The 24,447-nt window shown below is 35.8% G+C and overlaps 3 protein-coding genes across 3 annotated transcripts; 2 read left to right on the top strand and 1 right to left on the bottom strand.

The window, feature by feature from the left end:
* Nucleotides 1–3,718: 3,718 nt before the first annotated feature.
* LOC116014304 (L-type lectin-domain containing receptor kinase IX.1-like) lies at nt 3,719–6,010 on the top strand. Its single transcript, XM_031254332.1, has one exon. The coding sequence runs from the start codon at nt 3,917–3,919 to the stop codon at nt 5,972–5,974; it is 2,058 nt and encodes a 685-aa protein (XP_031110192.1). The 5' UTR covers nt 3,719–3,916; the 3' UTR covers nt 5,975–6,010.
* Nucleotides 6,011–10,640: 4,630 nt separating this feature from the next.
* On the top strand, nt 10,641–15,280 carry LOC116013706 (rhamnogalacturonate lyase B-like). The gene is made up of 16 exons (XM_031253601.1): nt 10,641–10,673; nt 10,817–10,959; nt 11,280–11,352; nt 11,493–11,614; nt 11,757–11,810; nt 12,122–12,238; nt 12,343–12,462; nt 12,553–12,688; nt 13,080–13,250; nt 13,341–13,493; nt 13,609–13,715; nt 13,811–13,901; nt 14,064–14,205; nt 14,300–14,456; nt 14,536–14,652; nt 14,752–15,280. The coding sequence occupies exons 2-16, from the start codon at nt 10,862–10,864 to the stop codon at nt 15,113–15,115; spliced, it is 2,022 nt and encodes a 673-aa protein (XP_031109461.1). The 5' UTR covers nt 10,641–10,673; nt 10,817–10,861; the 3' UTR covers nt 15,116–15,280.
* Nucleotides 15,281–16,972: 1,692 nt separating this feature from the next.
* LOC116013707 (8-hydroxygeraniol dehydrogenase-like) lies at nt 16,973–18,895 on the bottom strand. The gene is made up of 5 exons (XM_031253602.1): nt 18,643–18,895; nt 18,427–18,540; nt 17,713–18,214; nt 17,477–17,630; nt 16,973–17,396 (listed from the first exon to the last, which is right to left on the bottom strand). Exons 1-5 carry the CDS (start codon nt 18,741–18,743, stop codon nt 17,194–17,196), a joined length of 1,074 nt encoding a protein of 357 aa, XP_031109462.1. The 5' UTR covers nt 18,744–18,895; the 3' UTR covers nt 16,973–17,193.
* Nucleotides 18,896–24,447: the final 5,552 nt, after the last annotated feature.

Here is a 24,447-nt window from a genome sequence, read left to right as displayed (position 1 = left end):
TCAGTTTCATTTTATATGCACCGCAGCAGTTTCATTTCAACATAACTACAATGTCATTTCAATTCAATATATTCAGTTTGTATATAAAAACAATATGCGAGACAGTTTCATTTTAAATACAATATAATTTTATTTTGTAAATAACACACCAAAAATACGAACTCCTTTAAGATATAGTAGCAGTCATTTCTTTACTTAAAGAAACGATGTCGTTTTTGGACCATAGTCTACGATATAACATCTAGACATAACTAATAAGTATTGCACTGAGAGACACAAATTACATGTGAAAATCTACATTCCCACCTTAATAAAGACTATCAAATGAACAGGAGATATATAGACCCTTAACATGAGGTGAAGGGCGGGCGGCGTTTGACTCTGATTCATCAGGCCAGAATAGTGATAACAAGATCACATGATTTATCGACACATCTTTTTGGGGGCTGGGGCTGGCTGGCTGGCTTCAACTAATAAAAAGCCAAAGAGTGAAAAAGCGATCGAGCTAGCAAGCAAAATTAAAGCATGGGTGATGTGATTTGATTTCTCTGCGTTACATATAGAGCTAGCGCAGTGAAAATAGACCAGATTTGGAGGTTTCAAAAACGAACAAAGGTGTATTGGCAGATAGGAGTGTCAACTCATAGTGTCTAATCCATTTTATTCACCATATCCAAGGCCTAACCGGCTTAAAATACGTGGAGACCACAGACGATGGTCCAAAGCCCACAGGCATGCAACGGCCACAAAAGATAGATTAGAAGGGTATAATACATTACTGGACTCCAATCTCGACGACTGTCGTCATAGTGAAGACTTAACTTCATTTTCTTATTTATTTGTCACATCTTCGAAAGATAATGTGCTGAACTTAATCCTTTAAGTCTCTGCATAACCTAGTTTTAACTGGGTCAAACCCCTGACCTGGCCTGATACTACTTAGATCAAGCGTTTAGCGCCTAGTCAAAAGTTATAACTCGTAGTGAATGCACAATTTTATTTCCTAATATACATACTGTTACATTTTTTTAGATGCAAGGTGCTAGACTTGACTATTCATGCCTTTCCCCCAACAATCCCCTAACTATTAATTGTTGAATTGGGTTTACGGATTTCCTCCTAATATACCTCAACAGTTTTTAGGTTCCTTAAAGTATTTGTACACGAGTGTCCATTGCACCACAAGGTTGATCAATTTTTTACATTTTCTTGTAGGAGTCGGACCTTACATTCTGTAGTTGTTTACAAAACAAAACTATTAATGAAGTTTTTTAGAGTTTATTACCAAAATGGTCCCTCGACTATTGTGAAATTACCAATTTGGTCCTCAACAATTTTTTATGACCAATTAAGTCCCTCGACTTTGAAAATTTTAACCAATTTGGTCCTCCGTTTATTTTTTTGTTAAACATCCGTTAAATCAGGACCAAATTGGTAATTTTGCTATAGTCAATGAACCAAATTGGTAATTAATTTTCACTGAAATGGTCCCTTGACTATAGCAAAATTATCAATTTGGTCCTGATTTAACGGATGTTTAACAACAAAATAAACGGATGACCAAATTGGTTAAATTTTTCAAAGTCGAGGGACTTAATTGGGCACAAAAAATTATCGAGGACCAAATTGGTAATTTCGCAATAGTCGAGGGACCATTTCGGTAATAAACTCAGTTTTTTATTTTTGGATGAGAAGGGAAATATTGAAAAATAATTATTGAAGTAGGATTCCTTGGTAGCTAGCGTGGTTCACGGGGTGTGTATGTGCATGTATGTATAGACTAATAGACGGAGCATCATATCTTATGTGGCGTCGACATTTCACTAAGGTTGGTATGATCAATCATGGAAGCAACAGAGAAACCAAATGAGATCCATGTGTTTGTGTAAAAAAAGTGATTTTTGATTTCGCGGAAGGGAGTGGGAGTGATGAGTTAGTGTCGTATGTACTGCTCTTTCTTTATTATGGGTGTCCTTCCTGTTCTTCATTTTCTGGGCAACGCAATCTACCCTCTGCCCTCAAGATTTGGTCCTCTCATCTTTTACATGCCATTTTGCCAACTGATCCCTCGATGGATAACTTTTTTTTTTTTTTGCTTTTCTTTATTATTTCACTGGTGGTAATTAAGTGTGTACGCGGTAACTATTCAAGCTATCTAGTACACTTTTGAGAGCAATCAAGCTTTTGTCATCGTGTTTGCAATATAATGATCATGTAGTATAATGTTTGGGTGATAATGTAATGTTGTTTATAACTTATAAGCAAGTAATAATACAATTATTTGGGTAAAAAAAATTGATCAAATTAAATTAAGTGTGTGTTATATTTGGGTGGGTAAAAAAAAAATGAATGATTTGAACAATAACTATACATGAAATGTGAATAGTTTATATTTAGATTTGATTATTTATAAAATTTAATGTACAAATGTTACTAAATAATAATAATAATAATAATAATAATAAGCTTTCAAAATAATAATAATAATAATAATAATAGATAATTACTATTGCCAACTACTATATAATGTGATGACATTTTTATTACCATTATAAATGGATGTTCACAAGGTTGAACATAAAAATAGATAATTACTATTAAAGGACTTTAATATAATATAATTTTGTTCTACCTTTTGCTTTGGAATAAATATCACTTTTGGTTCCTTAACTATTATACATGAATCATATTTTATCATTGACTATTAATTTTTTTTTAATCCGATGCATGATTATGAAATTTGTATCACATTTGGTCCTATCGTGACTGTTGTCCAATTTTTCCGCCAAGTGGTCAACTATTGTCGGAAGTGCTCCTTCTGAAAGAAGTAAATGCAGTATTTTCTCCAGAAGAAATAAATGTTGTGCTCCTTTCATAATGAGCACTTCTAACACTTCTAACAGTAATTGACTGCAAAATTAGACGGGAGGACTAAATGTGATGCAAATTATTAATTTGCCTGAGACAAAATGATCGACTTGCCTTTGTTCGATATGTTAAGAAGACAACTACATACTGCTCACAAGTCACAAATTTACAGCTTTCAATTAACTGGCCCAAATTTTGACCCATCCCCAGTCTTGGGCCTTGACCTAGGCCCATCAAACTATATGGAACATTCTTCATTCTTTCTTTTTATTACTGTATATTCTTTTCCTCAAATTATAAACATCATACTCTTGGTTGAATTCCTTATATTAACACCAATAATTATGATAACAATTGGATACACTGATGACACTGTAATAACAAGTTAAAAAAGTCATGAACAAGTTACTACAATCAACTAAAATAGTATAAATAACTAGATATTTAACAACTTAAGTATAAAGATTCTATTTAGTAAAACTTATATCTTATTTTAAACTATAAATAAGTTTAGTTGATAAAATATTGAGAGGTTAAAATAATAACTTATCTTAGCATTTCAAAATAGCTACTAATTTTTAAGCGTAACATACTACCATATGAACTAAACTAATGGTTTTGCCTTATCATTCATGTGGAATTTCAATGTCAAAGCAAAGGTAGTTGATGCCATTTGTAAAGCAAACAAAAGGGATTTTCATGGTGCATTATTCCAAGTTCGGAACAAACCGACAACAACGTTGATTGCACCGCCATTCATCAAGAAAATATAAGGAAAAAAAAAAAAAGATTGGTCCATTCAGCCTTAGCATTTAGCAATCGCCAAATGGAATTGCCGCCCAAGCATTTACTTATTACATATTCTCAGTTTTTTTGTTTATCTTTCATGGTCCGGACAAGCTTTCTATGATTTGGACATAAATGAAAACGTACGTAGCAGTCTATCCCTTTCCTCGTTAACAAGAACTCACCTAGTTCTTGGTTTGTGAACCCACTAAAGATTTCAACTTTACGAATTGAAGTTTTCATTCCAAACATCGAACGAACTATGATGTTTTTGAGATCAAGATTCATGGTGGTCGTCTACTTGGTTCTTCTATTGCTCCCTGAATCTAGCTCCATTTCCTTCGACTTCAAAAGGTTCGAACCAAACATGGACGGCATGATTTTCCAGGGAGATGCGTACCCGACAAATGGCGCCATCCAGGTGACGAGGAATCAGCGCGATGGCAACCTTACGAGAAGCGTCGGCCGCGCCTCGTACGCGCTGCCGGTACGCATTTGGGACCGAAAATCACGGAGGCTGTCGGATTTCAATACCCATTTCTCCTTCACCATCAACGCGCTTAATTCCTCATCGTATGGCGACGGGCTGGCCTTCTTCCTTGCACCGTTCCACGCCGGAATCCCTCCCAATTCCTCTGCTGGATACCTCGGTCTGTTTAGGAACACAACCCAAAGCCCTGATCCCAATCCGGCCGAGAATCAAATCGTGGCTGTTGAATTCGATACGTTTAAGGATGTCTGGGATCCTAGTCCGGACCACGTTGGCATAGATATTAATTCTATAGAATCTGTAAAACATGTTGATTGGAGAAACAGTATAAAAACCGGGGCCGTGGCCAATGCTTGGGTCACATATGACTCTGCCACGAAAAATCTCAGTGTTTTCCTCACTTATGCTAACAGCCCTACTTTCTCAGGGAATTCCACGGTGTCTTATGTCGTTGATCTGAGTAAAGTTTTGCCGGAAATGGTCCAGATTGGCTTCTCGGCCGCCACGGGGGAATGGATTGAACTCCACACCATCTTATCATGGAGTTTCAGATCTTCTCTGGATTCCAAGAAACCCAAGAAACTACTGCCCATCTTCCTATCTATTGGCATAGTTCTTTTCGTCTCTATCTTGGGGTTCATTTTGTTCATTAGGTGGAGAAAAGTGAGAAAGAATTTAGTCGTGTTCGGGGACGCATCCATGGAAGAGGATTTTCAGAAAGGGGCGGGGCCGAAGCGGTTCACTTTCTGGGAACTCAGCCGCGCAACGAACAATTTCTCCGAGGAAGGGAAGCTCGGAGAAGGGGGATTTGGAGGGGTTTACAAGGGAGTTTTAAGCGAAAAGAGGTTAGAAGTGGCCGTGAAGAGAGTTTCCAGAGGATCAAAGCAGGGGAAGAAAGAATACGTATCAGAAGTTCGAGTTATCAGCCGGTTGAGACACAGAAATCTGGTGCAACTCGTGGGTTGGTGCCATGAAAAAGGAGAGTTTCTTTTGGTGTACGAGTACATGGCAAATGGCAGCCTTGACTCGCATTTGTTTGGGAAGAAACCCGGGCTAACATGGGGGGTTAGGTACAAAATCGCGCAGGGGTTGGGCTCGGCTTTGCTATATTTGCACGAGGAGTGGGAACAGTGCGTGGTGCACCGAGACATCAAGTCGAGTAACATCATGCTGGACTCAAATTACAATATAAAATTGGGAGATTTCGGGTTAGCCAGGCTGGTTGACCATGAACTGGGATCTCAGACCACCGTCCTAGCCGGGACTATGGGGTACCTAGCCCCAGAATGTGTGACGACCGGGAAAGCAAGTAAAGAATCAGACGTGTATAGTTTCGGGGTAGTGGCGCTAGAGATCGCGTGCGGGCGAAGGCCGGTGGAGCCCAAGGCGGAGGCGGGGAAGGTGAGGCTAGTGGAGTGGGTGTGGGACCTGTATGGGGAAGGGAAGATTCTAGAAGGTGCGGATAAGGGGTTAAACATGGAATTTGATGAAAAAGAAATGGAGTGCTTAATGGTGGTTGGGCTATGGTGTTGCCACCCTGATCACACGCTCCGGCCGTCGATAAAGCAGGTCATTAATGCTCTGAATTTTGAAGCTCCGTTGCCCAAACTCCCGGCGAAGCTGCCCGTGGCTATGTATTTTGCGCCGCCGATGAGCATGTGCCGGTTTTCGTACACGTCGTCGGCGGATCACACGGATTCTTGGAGGTATACCACTCGTTGTTCGTGTAGAAATGGCTGTAATGCATCGGCATTTCTTGCTTCTTCCAAAGCTCTCTTGACACCGCGCGACGACAGCGCTGTGCATACGCACAAAACTATGATGTTGTAATTTTCTATTTATTTAATTTTATTTTTTTTTTGGGTTTCTTTTGGATAGTACAATAGTTTTTTAGTAATGCATTCTTAAAAGAGGCCCTTCATGATATATATCAAATTTCTCATAAAACCAAAATAGATGTGTTGGGAAAAAATCCCACCTCCTGTGACAATCAAAATCACAGACCCGACACGGTACATAAATACGAGATAATACACAATAGCCCAAAAATAAATATGAACACAAGGAACACAAGATTTACGTGGAAAACCCCAAAACCACGGGGAAAAACCACGGGCCACCAACAACAACAATTTCCACTATCACAAATCTCGGGTACAAAGTTTTAGGCTACCACACGAGCCATACATTCACAAATCATCAAATACAACAACTCCTAGGCCAAAACATTCTTATAATATTCACAGGCTAAAAGGAATAATATCTCGTACTCAAAATATTCAATCTCCAAGACTAGGATAAAAATGAATACAAATGTTACGAGATTATCCAAAGAGATGCCTGGAATAAATACAAGCTGACCTCAAAGAATTGATTAAGATGAACCCAAGAAGCTTAGGCAAACTCCATGACAAAATGGCACCAAGATGAAGAAGAGAAAATGGTTTCTTCCCTCTGCTGCAGACTGCCGAATGGAATGAGAAGAAAAATGGGTTTTCTTGCTCTGTTTACTGCCTCATTGTGTGTGTGTCTCTCTGGCCGAAAAAGAGAGTGAAAATGGGAAAAAATAATTCCCCTCCTCTGCTGCTGCCCACTATCGCTGAACACACAACAAAAATTGAGGAATAAAAATTGTGGAATATTCCTCATACACTAAGGACAAAAAGGAAACAAACAAAAAAAATAGTGGGAGTCCCATTTTCCTTGTCTGCCATCTTGTTTCTTCACATGGAGGGACCCAACAAGATGTTAGGCAGGCAATCTCAGTGAATATAGCAAGATATCTACTTATAACAACGGCGCCATTTGAAGGGTGTAGTTTTCGCGGTGGATGGAAAGTAATAGGTGGTAAAACGGGAAGAAGTTCCCGAGTATCGTTCTCAAAGGATGGCAAGGAGGGAATTCAAGCGGTAAGGGGATTAAGCACAAGAGTGTTTAGTGTTTGAAAGCTAACCCAAACATAGTAAGAAAATGCACATGAAACATCATGAGAATAAGGAACAAACAAAGGAAACAATCAATTGGAAAGGAGGATTTGGATCTTGCAACTCATATAGGTATCCTTGATTTCCTAAGATATTAGGCTAGCAACACTTAGATAATGAAGATGAGACAAGGTCACCAACACCACCGCCACTCTCGTGGTCAATGGACTCACTCCTTAGACCGTAATGTCATCATTGTGATCATTAGGCTAGGAGAGGCATTTTGTCAAACACGTTATGTGCCTCTTATTTTCCACTTCTCCCTTCTCTCAAAGGTGAGAGGGAAATGTGCTAGGCTAGGCTAAGGAGTAACCTTACTCTCGTAAGTGAGACTCCTTCTCCAAACACCTCTCATATAGGTTGATCATTCCCACACAAGAGTCAAAGAAGATCACCATTCACACAATCAAACTCATAGTCAAAGCAATTGCAAAACCTAATTAATCAATTCAAAGCTCAAGAATATCCATACAACATTGCTCAATCCAAATCCACAAAGATCTATCTAATCATACTTGAAATTGAAATAGCAAAAGCAAAAGTAATGACAAGAAATTAAAAGGAAGACTTAGCTAGGAATTGAACTTTGAATTTGAACTTGAACTTGAAATTGAACTTTAATCTTGAACTTGAATGTAGATCACAATCTTGCAACAATGGAATTCTTCTCTAATTCTAATCTAAACTAAGAATTGCAATGTGGAGTGAATTGGGAATGTGGAGTGAATTGGGGGAGATCTCTCTAGGCTAATCCTAGAGAGAGAAATATTCTAAACTGATCTAAAATTGAAGTGTGATGGATCCCCTGCAAAATGGCTCAATTCCCCTTTTAAATCTCGCCCAACTGCCAATTTTCCGCGCTGGACGCACGGGTGGACGCACGCTGGACGCGCGTCCACTGGGGCGTCCACTGCGCGTCCACTGCGATAAATGCGTCCAGACTTCAACTTCTGCGAGCGTTCTGATGGACGCCCGGGTGGACGCGCGCGTCCACTGCGCGTCCACAGCAGACTGCTACACAGACTTCAAACTTCAGAGAGCGAAAAGTTGGACGCAGGGGTGGACGCATGGTGGACGCGCGTTGGACGCGCGTCCACTGGGGCGTCCACTGGGCGTCCATGGTGTATTTCGCACTCCAACTTCGACTCGTGAATCCTTCTTCCAAATCTAGCCATTTCCTGCCTTTTTGCCCATCTTTTTACCTACAAAATGATTAACCAAGTGTGGAACGGGGTCCAATGGCAATATGAAGCATTCTAACGCAATAAAGGGACAAATCAAACACAAAAGCTACGAATTGTGCACTAGACGATCCGATAACAACCTTATAAAGATGACATCTTTTGCACTTATCAAACAACAAGGTCATGAGTTTGAATCATTATCTCCTTGATTTGATCCAATCAACTATGAGTAACTCTAATTTATTTTCTTATGATCCTTTGTCAGGGTTATAAGGTGAGGTTTACTCACACTTAAAAGGGTCATGGGGTTTTCCTATAGTTATTAGGCATGCCAATAGCCACTAGTAATTTCAGGCTTAAAAGGCCTATCGATATATGATGCGGATGACTCCTCCGACCTAAGTCACGGTTGAAAATCAATTTTGATAATTTCAATGATTTGTTGGTGTATTTAGATATATTTGATGGTGTTTTGAGTCCAATGCACTGTTAAGTATTTTTGTGTACACCACAGAACATAGATCAACAATTTGTGCACCAAAAATTAGTATTTGGTGATGCACCATAGATCAGCCTGTAGTGCACTACAACCCACTACTAAGTGCAACACAGGCCATCACTTAATACACCACAAAAATATACTTGGTGCAAAAAGTTACCAAAATGTCACCGTATTTTTCTTCTTTTAAAAAAAAATTATTTATTGATTTTCACTAGTTGATTTGAGCGCCTCCAATGATCCCAATATGTCTGCGCTTGTGCATAGGAGGTGACTGCCCCACCTGATCCAGTAAATTATATATGCATATTGCAATTAATAATATGTTCCTAAGTCCTAATTACCAAACGTGCTCTAAAAATAAACACTCAATATGTGCTTGTTAATAATATGAAATTAAATCTAATGTGGGCAAAAATAGATCTAAATATAAGGAAAAATTTAGTCATAAACTCATTTATCATGTGTAAATCATATTGAAACCTCAACGTTAAAAGGAGTTACAAATTAAATATGTACCTTCCAATTTTTAATTATTCCTTTAAATAAATTTAAAATTTGTAACAGCTAACTTTAATTTTGCACATAAATGGCTAATTTAATTTTCTAACTCCCAAACTCCTATATAAATCTATTTATCGTATATATTGAAGTGTCATACTTTTCCTTCTTCTGAGATTCTTTTCTTAGTTGCATTTCTTGTCAAGACATACAATGTTCCTGACGACCTTCCATTTCTACAGATATCACATCTAAAAATGTGTGACAATGTTCAATTCATTGTGCAGTGAATCTATAATGCTCAATTTGACTACATTGATCATTATATTTTGGGAAGGAAATGTTTTGATGACTCCATGCCAACACTTCGAAGAGGAAGCAAATGTGTTTTAAGGGAACTGTACAACGCAGGTTTCAATTCCCGTTAAATTTTTTACCTCACGTTAGTAGCAAGTTCGATTGTGATGGTGTCACACCACTACTTGTACCGCAACAAGCCCATTGCAAATTTGAAACCCATGAGGGTGCAGGTGATGGTGCATAGCTTTTCAATTGAGACACTCCTTCATAAACAAGTAGCGATCAGTTATGATCTATTGAAAAACTCAAGAAAAGAAATATGCTGCAAAGTATCGGGGTAATGAGATCTCTGGAGGTGATCGATTACTAATTTTCCAACGGGACAAAGATCATTGCATTGGCACTACAAAGTATGCTTCTAATTTCCTTTAAAAGTAAATTATTAGTCAACAAATGAATTTCAAATTGAATTTTCAATTAATAGTTGTTGATAATAGTTACTTCTTATCGGTTAGTTCTCCATATTCTCCCCACATGTAAAATGCAGGCTGCATCCCAACTCTGCATAAAATTGGGAGTTGGCCAAAGTTTGGCTCAGCGCAACGACCAAAACGGCTTTGAAATGTCAATTAAGAATCCAATTTGACCAATAGGATTGACCATACAAGCCTACATGCAATTAGTTGATAAGAATATCAAATTATCCGAATATAATAGTATAATTTTCTTATGTATCATTCTTTATTTCTTTTAATAAATATTTAATCTGATAGAAAAAAGATAATTATTATGCATGTTGGGATAAAACATGATTCTTAACTAGAGAGCCACCTTTTACTGCCGTGTAAGTACACTAAATACCTAATTAATTAAAAGTCAGTAGTCCTATATTGTTTAGGAATAGACAAAGTTTGAATCATTAAATCAAAAAGGATTAATGTTAAGCCATGGTCTTCATGGATTAGGACCAAGTCTATCTATAAATAGAACTCCTTTTCTGTTCAACCTTTGTTCACAATCCATTTCATATTTTCTCCTACGCCGCCTAAAGCTGAGGATACGTACGTAGTACCCAGCCTCCCGATCTTTCTTTTGCTATTCATATTAATTCCTTTATTTACAATAATCCTCTTTCCTTTCCTAAGTTTATTGTACTATGTATGTAGTAATATATGTCGAATGTTGTCCACCTTTTTTTGTTTAGGTTTTTGTTGGTGCATTGTGCGACGTTTTTTTGTGTGTGGTAAAGATGGCAAGCAAGACTACTGGAGCAGATGTTCGGTTATGGTGGTTCTCTATTGTTGTTTACTACCTCTTGCTCTTTGCTTCTTCTGTTAACGCTGCTAGGTACTTTGGGTTTTGTTTTCACTATTGTATTTTGTCAGTTCCTTTGATTTCAAGTTCGACTCTTATAAAAGTGTCCAATTAGCTAGTCTTTTTGGTTTGATTAATGCACCTATGAATAATTTAAGTTGTTTTATCTCATTGCGGTCGTTTGCTGGTTAGAGTCATAAGGCGGACTTTAGGTAGTGTAGGTGACTGCAGGTTTCGGGTGATTAAAAAAAAAAAAAAAAAACCTCAAACAAGTTTAGTTTCTTTGGTTAATGAAAACATGTTTGTGTTTGATGTAATATATAATCCTGTGCATTTCCCCTTTGAACTTGCAGGTCAACTCCGGGAAGCGACAGTCAAGAGATGAAACTATCAACCCCGTTGAGACTCCAAATCACAGATAAACAAGTAAACTAAACTCCATGGACTTTAATCTGAGTATATATTAGTTATAACAATAAATTTTCCCTAGTAATTTTTTTTTTTTTTTAATTTTCCTGTCTGGTAAGAATAAGAGAACTTTAACGCATTACATTTAATATTTACAGGTGGTGATGGAGAATGGCTTCATAACAGTCACGTTATCCAATCCAAATGGAGGAATTGCAGGGATTCAGTGCCAAGGAATTAGTAATGTACTGGAATATGGTCTTAAAGAAACAAATAGAGGGTAATTAAGCAAATATCACTTTTATTATGTATTACAAAGACTTGTGCCATCCACACATAGATATATATATAGATGGCACGAATCTCTTCCTTTTTAACCAGAAGTTAGGTTATTTAATGTTTTGAATGTTACATCTATACAGGTATTGGGATATTATGTGGAGCATGCCAGGGACAAGCACGAGCAACTTTGATACGTAAGCTCTTCCTTACATCACTTTGTTAATTACTACTCTTTTTATTTCATTTTATGTGTCTAGTTTAATTAACGAGGGTTATTGAAATTATTTTTAAATAAATTTATTTTTCATCATATTAAGCTTAGTATTAGTATATACGGAGTAATAATTTAAATCTAAAAATAATTTAAAAATACTGAAGAAAATAAGCAAAGAATAAATAGTTGTTTTGACAAATAAATAGTAAACGGACAGGTAAAATGGTAGTGAGGAAATTATTAGGACTAATTTTTTCACATCACATCTTAAAACCTTTTGCATGCATGCAGGCTTCCAGCAACACAGTTCAGCGTAATAACAGCAGACCAGAACCAAATTGAAGTCTCCTTTACAAAGACGTACAATCCAAATGATTCTTCAAGTGTTCCTATGAACTTTGATAAGAGGTCTTTAATTTGATTAAACTTCAAAACCAGTCAATTCAACTTTTATATGTGCTTTGAAGCCTTGAATTTGTATAAATATATGTATCCCTAAATATATATTGCAGGTATGTAATGCTGCCTGGCCGTTCTGGCTTCTACACCTACGCCATATACGATCACCCTGAAGGATGGCCTGATGTAGACATCGGTGAAACTCGACTTGCTGTCAAACTGCAAAGAAAACTGTAAGCTAAATAGCTTAAGCTATAATGTTTTGTGTTTTATTTTTACAAAATTATATTGGATAATCTAAGTATTTGGTTAATTTCATATAGGTTCAACTATATGGCAATATCAGATGAGATACAGAGAGTGATGCCGAGTGACCAAGATCGATCGACTGGGGACCCTCTTGACTACAAAGAAGCTGTTTTGCTAACCAAACCATCCAATCCTAGCTTGAAAGGAGAGGTAACTAACTAAGCTAGTTTCCTAATTCTCTTCATTGGAAGTGTTTAGTAAATAGTTGTTAGCAGATTGAGTTAGCAGGTTTGACTATTAGTTAATTGTTGAGAGATGTTTGGTAAAATATCGGTTTGCCGATAAATGATTACATGCAAAAATAATTTTTTTCAAAAAGTTGATAAAAAAATTTTCTTTCAACAGTTTTTTTAATTTTAACATTTTAGAACAATAAGCTGTTACATAAACTAATTAATCAAATATCAATATTGACTGTTTAACCAAGTCAAACAGTTAATAGTGGTCAAACAAGTCAAAATAGGTTGATAAGCTTAACTATGTGCCATTATATTTTATGAAACCCTTGGCTTAATTGTGTTGCTGGACATTATTGATCTAGGTGGACGACAAATACCAATACTCCTTAGAAAACAAGGATATTAAGGTACACGGGTGGGTTTGCCCCAATCCACATGTTGGGTTTTGGATCATCACGGGAGGGGATGAGTTCCGCTCAGGAGGACCAATAAAACAAGACCTCACTTCGCATGTCGGTCCAACTGCCTTATCGGTATGTAACTTTTCCTTGCTATATCTTGAAACACAAGCACTTGTAAATTGTAACATGGCTCATGATGTTACCTCTGCATTTGCTGCTCAGGTATTCTTCAGTGGTCATTATGCTGGTAACGATTATAGTATTAGCTTGCGAAATGGTGAAGCCTGGAAAAAGGTTTTTGGACCAGTTTTTATTTATCTAAACTCTGATCAAGGCACTGACCCAAAAAGTCTCTGGGAAAATGCCAAACAACAGGTAATTAATCTAACAGGATATAATCTATGTTTAAGTTAATTGTTTATAAACTCATAATTTCTAGTGTGAGATGGATGATTAGTGATTACTAAGGGCATTATTTCTTTCCCCTCAGATGGTTTTAGAAACTAAAAGTTGGCCTTATGATTTCCCAATGTCTGAAGACTATCCCAGTGCCACTCAAAGGGGCACAGTTTCAGGCCAACTACTAATCCGTGATAGGTGATTTTTCAAATTTTCTTGAATTAATTCTCATATTTTCTTTGTTACAAAATAAATCTCAGAGAATTTATTGGATTTATAATGGTCATCCTTAGGTATCTGAGTCAACAGCTTATGCCAGCAAAATCTGCATATGTGGGTCTGGCTCCACCAGGACTTGCTGGATCTTGGCAAGAAGATGTCAAGGTTTTACACTCTTACTTTATAATTCTTTTTAATCTAAAAATGAACTGTCAGTACATAAATAACGAACCTTTGGTATATTAAAAATAAGCATTTGTCAATCAATGTTCATGCATATTGCAATTTGTATCATGATTCATAGTATAATTTGTCCAAATTTGTTAGGGCTACCAATTTTGGACACAAACAGACGACAACGGGTACTTCAAGATTAGTGCTGTTAGGCCTGGAAACTATAGTTTGTATGGTTGGGCCCCCGGAATCCTTGGAGATTACAAATACAACGTTGACGTTAATATCAATCCAGGTTTAATTTCTTTCAAAAAGTTCCAAATTTTTTTATTTAACCCAAAAAAAAAAAAAACTCACTCAGTACTGATATTAGAATACTGATAATGCAGGAGATGAAATTAATCTGGGTGAGCTTGTCTTTGATCCTCCAAGAAATGGTCCAACTTTATGGGAAATCGGTATCCCTGATCGAAAGGCTGCAGAATTCTTTGTCCCTGATCCTGCCCCGAAGTTAATGAACTATGCTTTACTAAATCATACTGAAAAGTAAGATCAGATCCCATTCACAGTAAATATGTTTTAATTACAAATTGAAACTAATTAAAAGTTATACTTATGAAAACAGGTATAGACAATATGGACTATGGGATCGTTATACAGCTGTATATCCTCATGAAGATTTGTCTTACAGAGTTGGACAAAGTGATTACCGAAAAGACTGGTTCTTTGCTCACGTAAACAGGTACTACTTTAAATTTCTACAATTTTCGGTAATGCTGTCAATGAATACTAAATTTATATCATGTGTATTGAGAGAAAACATTGGGTTCATATGATATAGGAAAGTTGGGGACACATATGAACCAACGACATGGAGAATTTTGTTCCCTCTCGAGAATGTTAACGCGACAGGAACCTATACACTTCAAATAGCGTTAGCTTCTTCCAATTTTGCGAAAATTCAGGTTTGGATTAACAGTGATCCTGGTACGAGAATGCCCGGATTCACAACAAGCGGAAATGGAAGGGACAATGCAATTGCGAGACATGGAAGTCATGGGTTGTATAGTCTATCGAGCTTTGAGTTCCCAGGAAATATGGTTGTGAATGGAGAAAACACAATATATTTGAGGCAGCCAAGAGGAGGATATCGGTTCAATGGAGCCATGTATGACTACATCCGTTTGGAAGGGCCAAGCTACTGAGATGGAATCTGTATATATATACACATTTACACAGATATATAGATATATAAATGGTTTAGCTTGTAGTTCCCCAAGGGATCAATTGGTTTGTTGGTAGGTAAATTAATTGTTGATACTATATATTGTAATTGATTCCTTTATTTCTAAATACATACCAAGTTTACAAAAAATAAATTTTAACAAGCACCACTTTTTGAGTCAAGGTCGAATTAGCATATTATATGAAGTAACTACAATTGTAATGGTAAAAAAGAAAGGAAAAAAGCACGTGTTCAACCGCTGCACTTCAACTATTCCATCACTTTATGTATGCACAAAACATGATTGTACATTGTATTGTGATTGTCTTTTATGTTTAGTCCAACAAGAACATGTAACATTTAGACAATATAATATTGTGAGATTGTCTTTTTTTTAGTTGGTGATTTGACAAGGATAATTATTGAGATGAATTATATTATGAAAATGTCATTATTTTTGCTCGACAAGAGTTACGTTGTTCATGAAATCTTCAGGATAGTACAATAGGAGTTTAGGAGAGATTTAAGAAAATTGAATTTTTGCTCGACAAGAGTTACGTTGCTCATGAAATCTTTAGGATAGTACAATGGGATTTTAGGAGAGTTTAAGAAATTGGATCACTCTTGGAAGGTTTGATCTGCATGGCAAATTATACTATGCACAATAATTCACATTGATCGTGATGAGGTGAACCATTAATAAATATTCATTTTTATTATATATATATATATATATATATATATATATATATATATAATCTTTTTGATGCGCGATGCGCAAAAATATATGCCCAATATTTATATTTTAAAAAATAACTAACAAATTCTTATTAATTAAAATTTAAATTAAAAAATTTTATTTATTATATTAATCCAATATATAATGTCTACAAATATTATAATCATTAAAAATATAAGAAAATATGGGTGGTTGATGCATGTGCATGATAAATTTAATAGAAAACATAACAGAAGTTATAACGGTAAGGGTATTTTTGTCCAAAAAATTGTATAGTGCAACTCTAAAAACACAATGTACAAAAATGTTTAGCATTAAAAACATGGACATAAATGAGGGATATAACTTTGATTGAGACTTATTATGTTTTCGGATAAACTACAAATAAGCCATCGTACTATTTGGGACCAAACAATTAAAGCCATCGAACTCGAATAACCCGAAATAAGTCACTGAACTCGAAAAAGCAAAGCAATTAAGCCACTAAAACTGAAAAAATAGCAATTAACATTTTTAACAGGTCATTTGCATTTCTGCCCATAGGTAACAACTTCTGGCGACGACCGAGGTGGTTCTTTTTTTTCGGTTTCAGTGGCATATTTGCTTTCTTTATCTGAATTCAGTGATCTATTTGAAGTTATTCGAGTTCAATGGTTTAATTGCTTGTTCCCAAATAGTACAATCACTTATTTGTACTTTATCCCTTATGTTTTAGATATTGAAAGTTCATTTTAATGAATTATAAGTTCATTTTTAGATAGTATAATAAAAATGAACTTTCAAGCTAAGGACCTTGTAGTCCAGTGGCATCAAACCCTTCGGGGAGACAATACTGACTTTTGTGCTATTCAAAAAATCATCAGTATATTAAAAATAAATATGTAAGTAAGTGGTCACCATGGTCTATTCAAAAAATCATCAGTAAGTAAACTTATTTTTTAAATAAAAATTATTTTTAGTCACTATTTTTTAATATGTTATCATTATCAGCTCATATACTATGTCACATCTCCTATTAAAGAGCATGCGTGATTGTAACAAATTCAATGGCTTATTTGGAAATTCGATGGCCCTAAACTCCTAAAGTACGATGGCTTATTTATAGTTCCTTTGTAAAAAAAAAGTCCATATGACACGATATGATCACAATTCACAACATCACCCAACGGTGTTTATTAAACACTACACACACTGCAAGACTGCAACTTACATAAAGCTAGACTTTTAACACTCTCAGCTCTCTCATAATAATCTTAGCTTTTTGGAATGACCTCGATCAGATTGTGAATGAAAGAAAAGAAGCAAAAACTGCTCATATCCTATGCAGATTTTAATGTGTTGCCGATATCCAACACAAATCTATACTTGACATCAGCCTTGACGAGACGTTCCAGGGCAGTGTTGATGTAATCCATCGGAACAATCTCAACATCTGGTGTTATGTTGTGCTTTGCCGAGAAGTCGAGCATTTCTTGAGTCTCCTTAATTCCACCAATGCAACTTCCCGCCACTAACTTCCTACCTGTTATCCATTACAACAAATATAAGTGTCTGTGTTTTATATATATAACTCTTATGCCAGATATAGAAGAATGAGCTTACCCATGAGCAAAGGAAACACAGGCAAGTCAAGTGGCTTTTCTGGGGCACCAACCATTACCAGCTTTCCATTAGTTTTCAATAAACACAGTAATGGCAAAACAGGGTGAACTGCAGAAACTGTGTCTATTATACCGTCCAATGTGTTCATTGCAGCCTATTCAAAATACCACCAAAATTTATCAACACTGAGTAATAATTTATATAATCAAATGTTACCAAAAAGGATTGTTAATTACCTGCATTTGTTCTGGGTCACGGCTGATCAAGAACGAGTCAGCACCGAGACGTTCAATTGCCTCTTGCTTTTTACTAGCAGAGGTGCTAATCACTGTCACCTTAGCTCCAAAAGCCTTGGCGAACTTCACAGCCATATGGCCAAGCCCACCTAGACCCACAACTCCAATGTTCATTCCGGGCTTGTCAAGTCCAAAGTATTTCAAGGGGCTATAAGTTGTGATTCCAGCGCACAGCAGAGGAGCAGCCTCCATGGGTAAATTCTCCGGCCATCTCAGCACATAGTGCTCGTCGGCGACCATGATGTCGGAGTAACCGCCATATGTGATGACACCATTAGCATTGTAGGTTTGTATATTCCCAGGGCAGTAGTTTTCAAGATCATCGGCACAATTGTCACAATTGCGACAGGATCCCACCAGACACCCCACACCTACTTTGTCCCCAACCTTAAATTTCTCCACCTTGCTCCCAACCTCAGTCACCACACCCGCAATTTCGTGCCTGTATCAATTAAGCGACAACAGATTTTCATACGTGTTCAGCATATAATATATAAACACCAATCCAACTATCTGCTTAGATTTTTAGTTGAAATGGACTTCAATTTAGTATTAGAATCATACCAAAGGTCATGGTTTCGAATCAGGTCAAAGTAATCGGCAATAACTAAATTTTGTCAAATAAAAAATGGAAAGGGATCTTGAATATCTTACCCGGGTACAATGGGATAGGTAGTGTTACCCCATTCATTCTTGAGTTGGTGAAGATCAGAGTGGCATACCCCACAGTACAAAACCTTGAATTGCACATCCTTTTCGCCCGTTTCCCTGCAACCAAAATGGATGGTTTAATTTCCTTTAGTGTCGTGTCAATTTCAATTAGAATCTAAGCTTACTATGCAAACCCACATAGATCTATCACTTTCGTACCTTCTGGAAAACTTAAACGGAGAAAGAACTCCAGAGGTCTCCCTGGCTGCCCATCCAAAGGCCTTCACTGGGTGTTGGGTTTCATATGAAGTTTCTGCCATTTTCGTTTGAACTAAGTGCGGGCGATAAGAGTGAACTTCTGATCTGATGAGAAGTCTGAGCTTATAAACTAGTGAAGCAGAATGTGTAGAGAATTGAATGGTTATTGGATGGGCAATGCAGGTAGGTTTATATAGGCAATAAATAATGTATAACGGCAAGCGTGGAAAGTTCTAGTTGGGGCGGCCGGCGGCCAATCTTAAAAAAAATGAGTCGGTGAGTTAATAATGGGTATTGCCAACGTCAGTGCTTCGCTTTGCAATAATAACATAGGTAGCACCAGAAGTTTGACTAAGCCTCTTGGGAGATGGGAACAAAGGCTCCCGACCCGAGTATTCGATTCCATGCACTTCGGACAATCCGACAACGCAAACCTTTAATACAGCCACTGGCCCCACCTGCCCCACTATTCTTTTGCTTTATTCGTACTATAAAAGTACTTTCTTTCTCTTTTTTTTTTTTTTTTTTTTTTTTTTGCAAGCAAATAAAAGTACTTCTTTTTTTAATAACATTTCTTTCACGTATATACTATATATATACTAATATACTAATATATATAAAAGTAAAATCTTCATATTTTATTTTCCCGCTTAAATTTTTATAGTCAATTAATTAAATATTTTATTAGTTAAATAATTAATAAAGTTCATTTAGTAAGAAAATGTAAAATAAAAATTAACTAATATCTATTAATTATTAATATTGTTTCTATATTCACGTAATAACATAATACCGTGTAAATAAAGAAATATTCAGGTAAAAACATAATTGAATTGGTATATTATGTATGATATCTTGTAATGTAATTAGTAATATTATTGTTTGCAAATTTTGCAAATAATAATTGATTAATTATATTCATAAATACTATCACTTTCAAAAAAAAGTCATAAATACTAATATTTAATATATAATAATAATAATTTTAGTATATAGGAATCGATAGTACTGTTAATGAAAAATAATTAATTTGTACGATGAAGAGTAAATAATACAAGTAAAATGCATTTTTTTAAAAAAGTACAATGGATAGAGAGTATAATAAATTATTTTCTTTCTAAAGGAAAAAGAGAATATGTTATTACTCTCTCTATACAATAATTATTTTTTTTCTTTCTCATTTTTACATGGAAGTATGTTATTAACCTATTCTTCTTTTCGAAAGGAAAAAAAGAGAAGTTAAAGAGTTCATGACAAGTATGTTTACATGGAACATGGAAGTATGTTATTAACCTATTCTTCTTTTCGAAAGGAAAAAAAGAGAAGTTAAAGAGTTCATGACAAGTTCAAAATTATTTTTATGTTACATAAGGACATAAGGTAGCACTGATTTTCTTTTTAAAATATTAAATTATTACTCTCTCTATTTGTGTAGGAAAAAAAATCTTGTTATATTGAGATGTCAAAAAAAAATATAAAAGTTTCCTCCTATAAAAATAAGAATAATTATTACCACTTTATTATTAAATGAATCATGTCATTTTCCCCTCATAAATTTCCCTTTTAAGTTAGCCTTTTAACAGGGTAATAAAATTCTTTACATTTATACATGATTATAAAATCTTTATTATCATTAGGTGCAATGAATTGATTGACCCACTAAGAGTTTTTTTTTTTCTTCTTTATTTTTTTTTTAGAAATCTGAATAATTCAATAGAGAAAAATCATATAGTGCAACATATGGAGATGAAATTTAAAAAATATATGTAGCTGGGTTAAGGAGTTGGAGATTGGAGATGTTGATGTTGAAACGGACTCCCAGCTCGTTTATTATGCATTATTATTAGAACCTTTTACTTCTTCTTTTGGTCTTATTATTGGTGATGTAAAAGAATCAGCATCTCAGATTCATGATTTAGTTTTTTTTTATTGTGCTAGGCGATCTACGAATCGTGCTACCCATGCAATTACCCGGGAAGCCGTTTCTGAGTCAGGTTGTAGAGAGTGGTTGTACTCTCCTCCGTTGTTTCTTGTTAACATTTTGGATTCCGATTTAACGCATTAAGTATTTATTTTCGGAAAAAATATATGTAGCTTACTCTTGTTCAAAATATCTAAAATCTAAAAACTAGTAAGTGTAAATGAAGGTTATACCCTTCATTTATGCCATTTTTTTGTTACTTTATATATATATATATATATATATATATATATATATATATATATATATATATATATATATATATATATATATAAATACATTATGCTATAAGAGTTGTACTAAACAATATTTTGGTCAAAAATACCATTTCCATTATAACTTCCGTTATCTTTTACAACTATTGTTACCATACACATGCATGCATCATATTTTTTTTATCTTCTTCAAAGGTAATAATATATAGACATTAAGCATGTGTTGTGTGCAACATGGTGAAATGCTTAATATGCACACATCATAATGTCTAATATGCACACGCGTGTTTTAATCATCCAATTAGTCTCATCCATAAATCTACTTTTTTAATAGATAAGATTGGTTCTCATCATCTCATGGGGATGTTGATTCTCATATGATCTCTAAGTCTTTAACAACACCATCACCACCACCACCACCAACAACAACAATAATAAGAATAATAATAATAAGCCTGCATAGGCAGCTCAGCTGGTCACATGGGTGAAGTTTGGGAGCAAAGACTAGGGATGGAGTCTCACAAGCGACAGTGTGGGGCAACCTCTTAAAGTGAAGAGGGCTCTTTCTGCATAGTAGTACACTACTTATTCTCTTCGAATACTCATGGATACCACACACTGAAATTGAAATTCCTACTTTATTCTCACAATATTCCTTTCCCATGAAATTACATTTGTATATAAGCAGTGTGGTTCCGCGACACTTGCTGCTAGTACTGTAAAAGCGGGCCGACCTGGTCCATTAGGCCCGCCTCAAAGTGAATTTTTAAACACCAGCCCGTTAGGCCTGCGGGCTAAGGTTCATGCAACCTTAACCTGCCCCACGCGGGTTANCACACTGAAATTGAAATTCCTACTTTATTCTCACAATATTCCTTTCCCATGAAATTACATTTGTATATAAGCAGTGTGGTTCCGCGACACTTGCTGCTAGTACTGTAAAAGCGGGCCGACCTGGTCCATTAGGCCCGCCTCAAAGTGAATTTTTAAACACCAGCCCGTTAGGCCTGCGGGCTAAGGTTCATGCAACCTTAACCTGCCCCACGCGGGTTAGCGGGTCCACCTGTGTATATATATATATATATATATATATATATATAAGGCGGGTTCGCGGGTCGACCCGTAACCCGTGTGGGCTAATCTGCGAGCTGAGGGCCATTTTTAAAAATTTTTTTTTGTAGTCTTAATTCACTCCACTGCAGGACAGCTGGCGGATTTCGGTCCACTTTGACAGTACTACTTGCTGTCAAAGATGGAGAATGAATTGTTCAAATTGGAATTTAATTTGCACTTTGGGCCCATTGCATCTCAGATCTTAAGTGTAACATGATTTTATGTATTTGGGCCCTGGTTAGTCATTGGACTCATGGTTTTTAGAGGAGTTTTACTACATTGATTCTCATTTTCTACTCCTTACTTATACTCCCTGAGATGACAAGATATTATAGGTTATCTTCATTCTGTGGGTCCTATGAAAAGTGTCAACATCAAACTTTTGTATGAAGGAGTAAAAATAGGGAGTATAACTTGAGAGTCTAAGTAGTATTTTCCGTTTTGAGAGTAGTGTTTTTGGGCTTTAATTCGGCTAAATTTTTTGCATGGACTTTAATTCGGCTAAATTTTTTTGGGCCGTATGGGGTTTGCTTGGAAAGGATCCCATTAGGAAGATTTTGCCATTTTGCACTTTGTGTTGGAAATGGGCGTCTACCAAATGGCCCGAGTTTGGCCCAAGTACTTGTTGTATTTTAATTGTAGTTGTTTCTGATCTCCCAAGTTTGTGCGGGGTATGCCCTGATTAATTGTAGTTTTTTTGAACATTGCTTAATTGTAGTTTAGTTCGTGTATTTACAATCATTATTGTATGGACTATATATATATAAAAAAAAAATAAACTTTTACTATATTAAATTTAATTAAAAGGAGGGGGTTACCCAAGAAAACAAGCCAATTTGCATTACAGACATCTCGCCATAATGGGAGACCCCAACAACCATCATCAAGTAGACAGTTCCATATTAGACACAACCAGGGAAAAGAAAACAAAAAAAAAAAGAGAAAAAACGCATCAAGAACACTGGAAGCCATCCGCCACAACACCAACTGGTAAACCAAGACCATCACCCTCCTCCATTGCTATATCCGGAAAGTTGAACTCATAACCGCTAGCCCCACCCCGATCTGGGGGGTCCTCTTTAGGAGAGTTCTCAAACTCAACCACGGCAGAGTAATTCGGTTGTCCATACGCGTGATTGACAACCGTGGTTGTTATTGTTGTACATAAAGTAAATTATTTAAGTATTGAAAGTACATTATTTTATATATTATGAAATGAATAAAAGGTAGGAAGCTAGTGGCGGGAAGTGGCATTGGTGGAATTAAGGAGACTCAAGAAATGCTTGACTTCTCGGCAAAGCACAATATAACCCCAGATGTTGAGATAGTTCCGATGGACTACATCAACACTGCCCTGGAACGTCTCGTCAAGGCTGATGTCAAGTATAGATTTGTGTTGGATATCGGCAACACATTAAAATCTGCTTAGGATATGTGCAATTTTTGCTTCTTTTTCTTTCATTCCAAAAAGCTACGATTATTATGAGAGAGCTGAGAGTGTTAAAAGTCTAGCTTTATGTAAGTTGCGGACTTGCAGTGTGTGTAGTGTTTAATAAACACCGTTAGGTGGTGTTGTGATCATTTCGTGTTATATGGATTTTTTTTGACAAAGTTGTTTTGATGCGCATTAATAATTTACTATTCCCTACATGTTATTTAATGAACATGCTTGTATTCTCCGCAACTCCACTAATTTTGTAATGTTATACGGAGTAATACCTTCTAGCTTGATTGTTTATTGGTGTAAAAGTATTTTATAAATAGATGGAAAAGTACAAATTAGCCCAACAAATTTATCGCTTTTGTGGCTGCAATTGGATCACTGAATTAAAAAAGTGTGTTATTAAATCATTGAACATATAAAATATGATTTATTGAGACATTTTACTAATTTTTCTCGGTAGTTTCCGATCAAATAACTTACCTGGTATGTACCTAAGAATCGTCATTTTCTGTCATACTAATTAGAATGAAAGATTAAAATATTTTCAATTTAAATTGCATTAATATAAATCATAAAGCGTCTCAATGATACATAGTTTGCTTGTTTGATGGTTCAAGTGCACACTTTTTAAATTCAGTGACTCAATTACACAAAAACTATAAAATTTGTGTCCTATTCGACACTTATTATATTATATATTTTTTTGATCGGACACTTATTATATATTTCTAAATGAATAGAGATATTCACTTAAGCAAATTGTCAACTAATAAAATTATCAGTATATTGTCAAACACCTCTACATACTTTTACTTCTTAATCTACTTAATTATATGAATTCTCCACTACCAGAGTTAATAATAACAATATCAGCACACTATATAATAGTAGTTGTCATAAAAATTGGTAATGGAGGAACCGAAGCACTGACGTTGGCGATTGCATTCCACCTCACCGATTACGTCATACGTGCCAGGTGTACGTTTTCCTACGGAGGATAAAACAAAGTGAAG

The sequence above is a fragment of the Ipomoea triloba genome, chromosome 3 (genome assembly GCF_003576645.1).
Source record: "Ipomoea triloba cultivar NCNSP0323 chromosome 3, ASM357664v1".
Taxonomy (NCBI): Eukaryota; Viridiplantae; Streptophyta; class Magnoliopsida; order Solanales; family Convolvulaceae; genus Ipomoea; species Ipomoea triloba.
This window is presented reverse-complemented; position numbering and strand designations above follow the sequence as displayed.

What these genes read in the sequence shown, in the direction of transcription:
- LOC116014304 (XM_031254332.1), top strand. Translation starts at nt 3,917, where the DNA reads ATGATGTTTTTGAGATCAAGATTCATGGTGGTCGTCTACTTGGTTCTT.
- LOC116013706 (XM_031253601.1), top strand. Translation starts at nt 10,862, where the DNA reads ATGGCAAGCAAGACTACTGGAGCAGATGTTCGGTTATGGTGGTTCTCT. An exon ending in ATCCTAGCTTGAAAGGAGAG is followed by an intron (nt 12,689 to 13,079) that starts GTAACTAACTAA and finishes TTATTGATCTAG; the next exon opens with GTGGACGACAAATACCAATA. An exon ending in TCGGTCCAACTGCCTTATCG is followed by an intron (nt 13,251 to 13,340) that starts GTATGTAACTTT and finishes TTTGCTGCTCAG; the next exon opens with GTATTCTTCAGTGGTCATTA.
- LOC116013707 (XM_031253602.1), bottom strand. Translation starts at nt 18,743, where the DNA reads ATGGCAGAAACTTCATATGAAACCCAACACCCAGTGAAGGCCTTTGGA. An exon ending in CCGTTTAAGTTTTCCAGAAG is followed by an intron (nt 18,541 to 18,642) that starts GTACGAAAGTGA and finishes TTTTGGTTGCAG; the next exon opens with GGAAACGGGCGAAAAGGATG. An exon ending in TGTGTTTCCTTTGCTCATGG is followed by an intron (nt 17,397 to 17,476) that starts GTAAGCTCATTC and finishes AATGGATAACAG; the next exon opens with GTAGGAAGTTAGTGGCGGGA.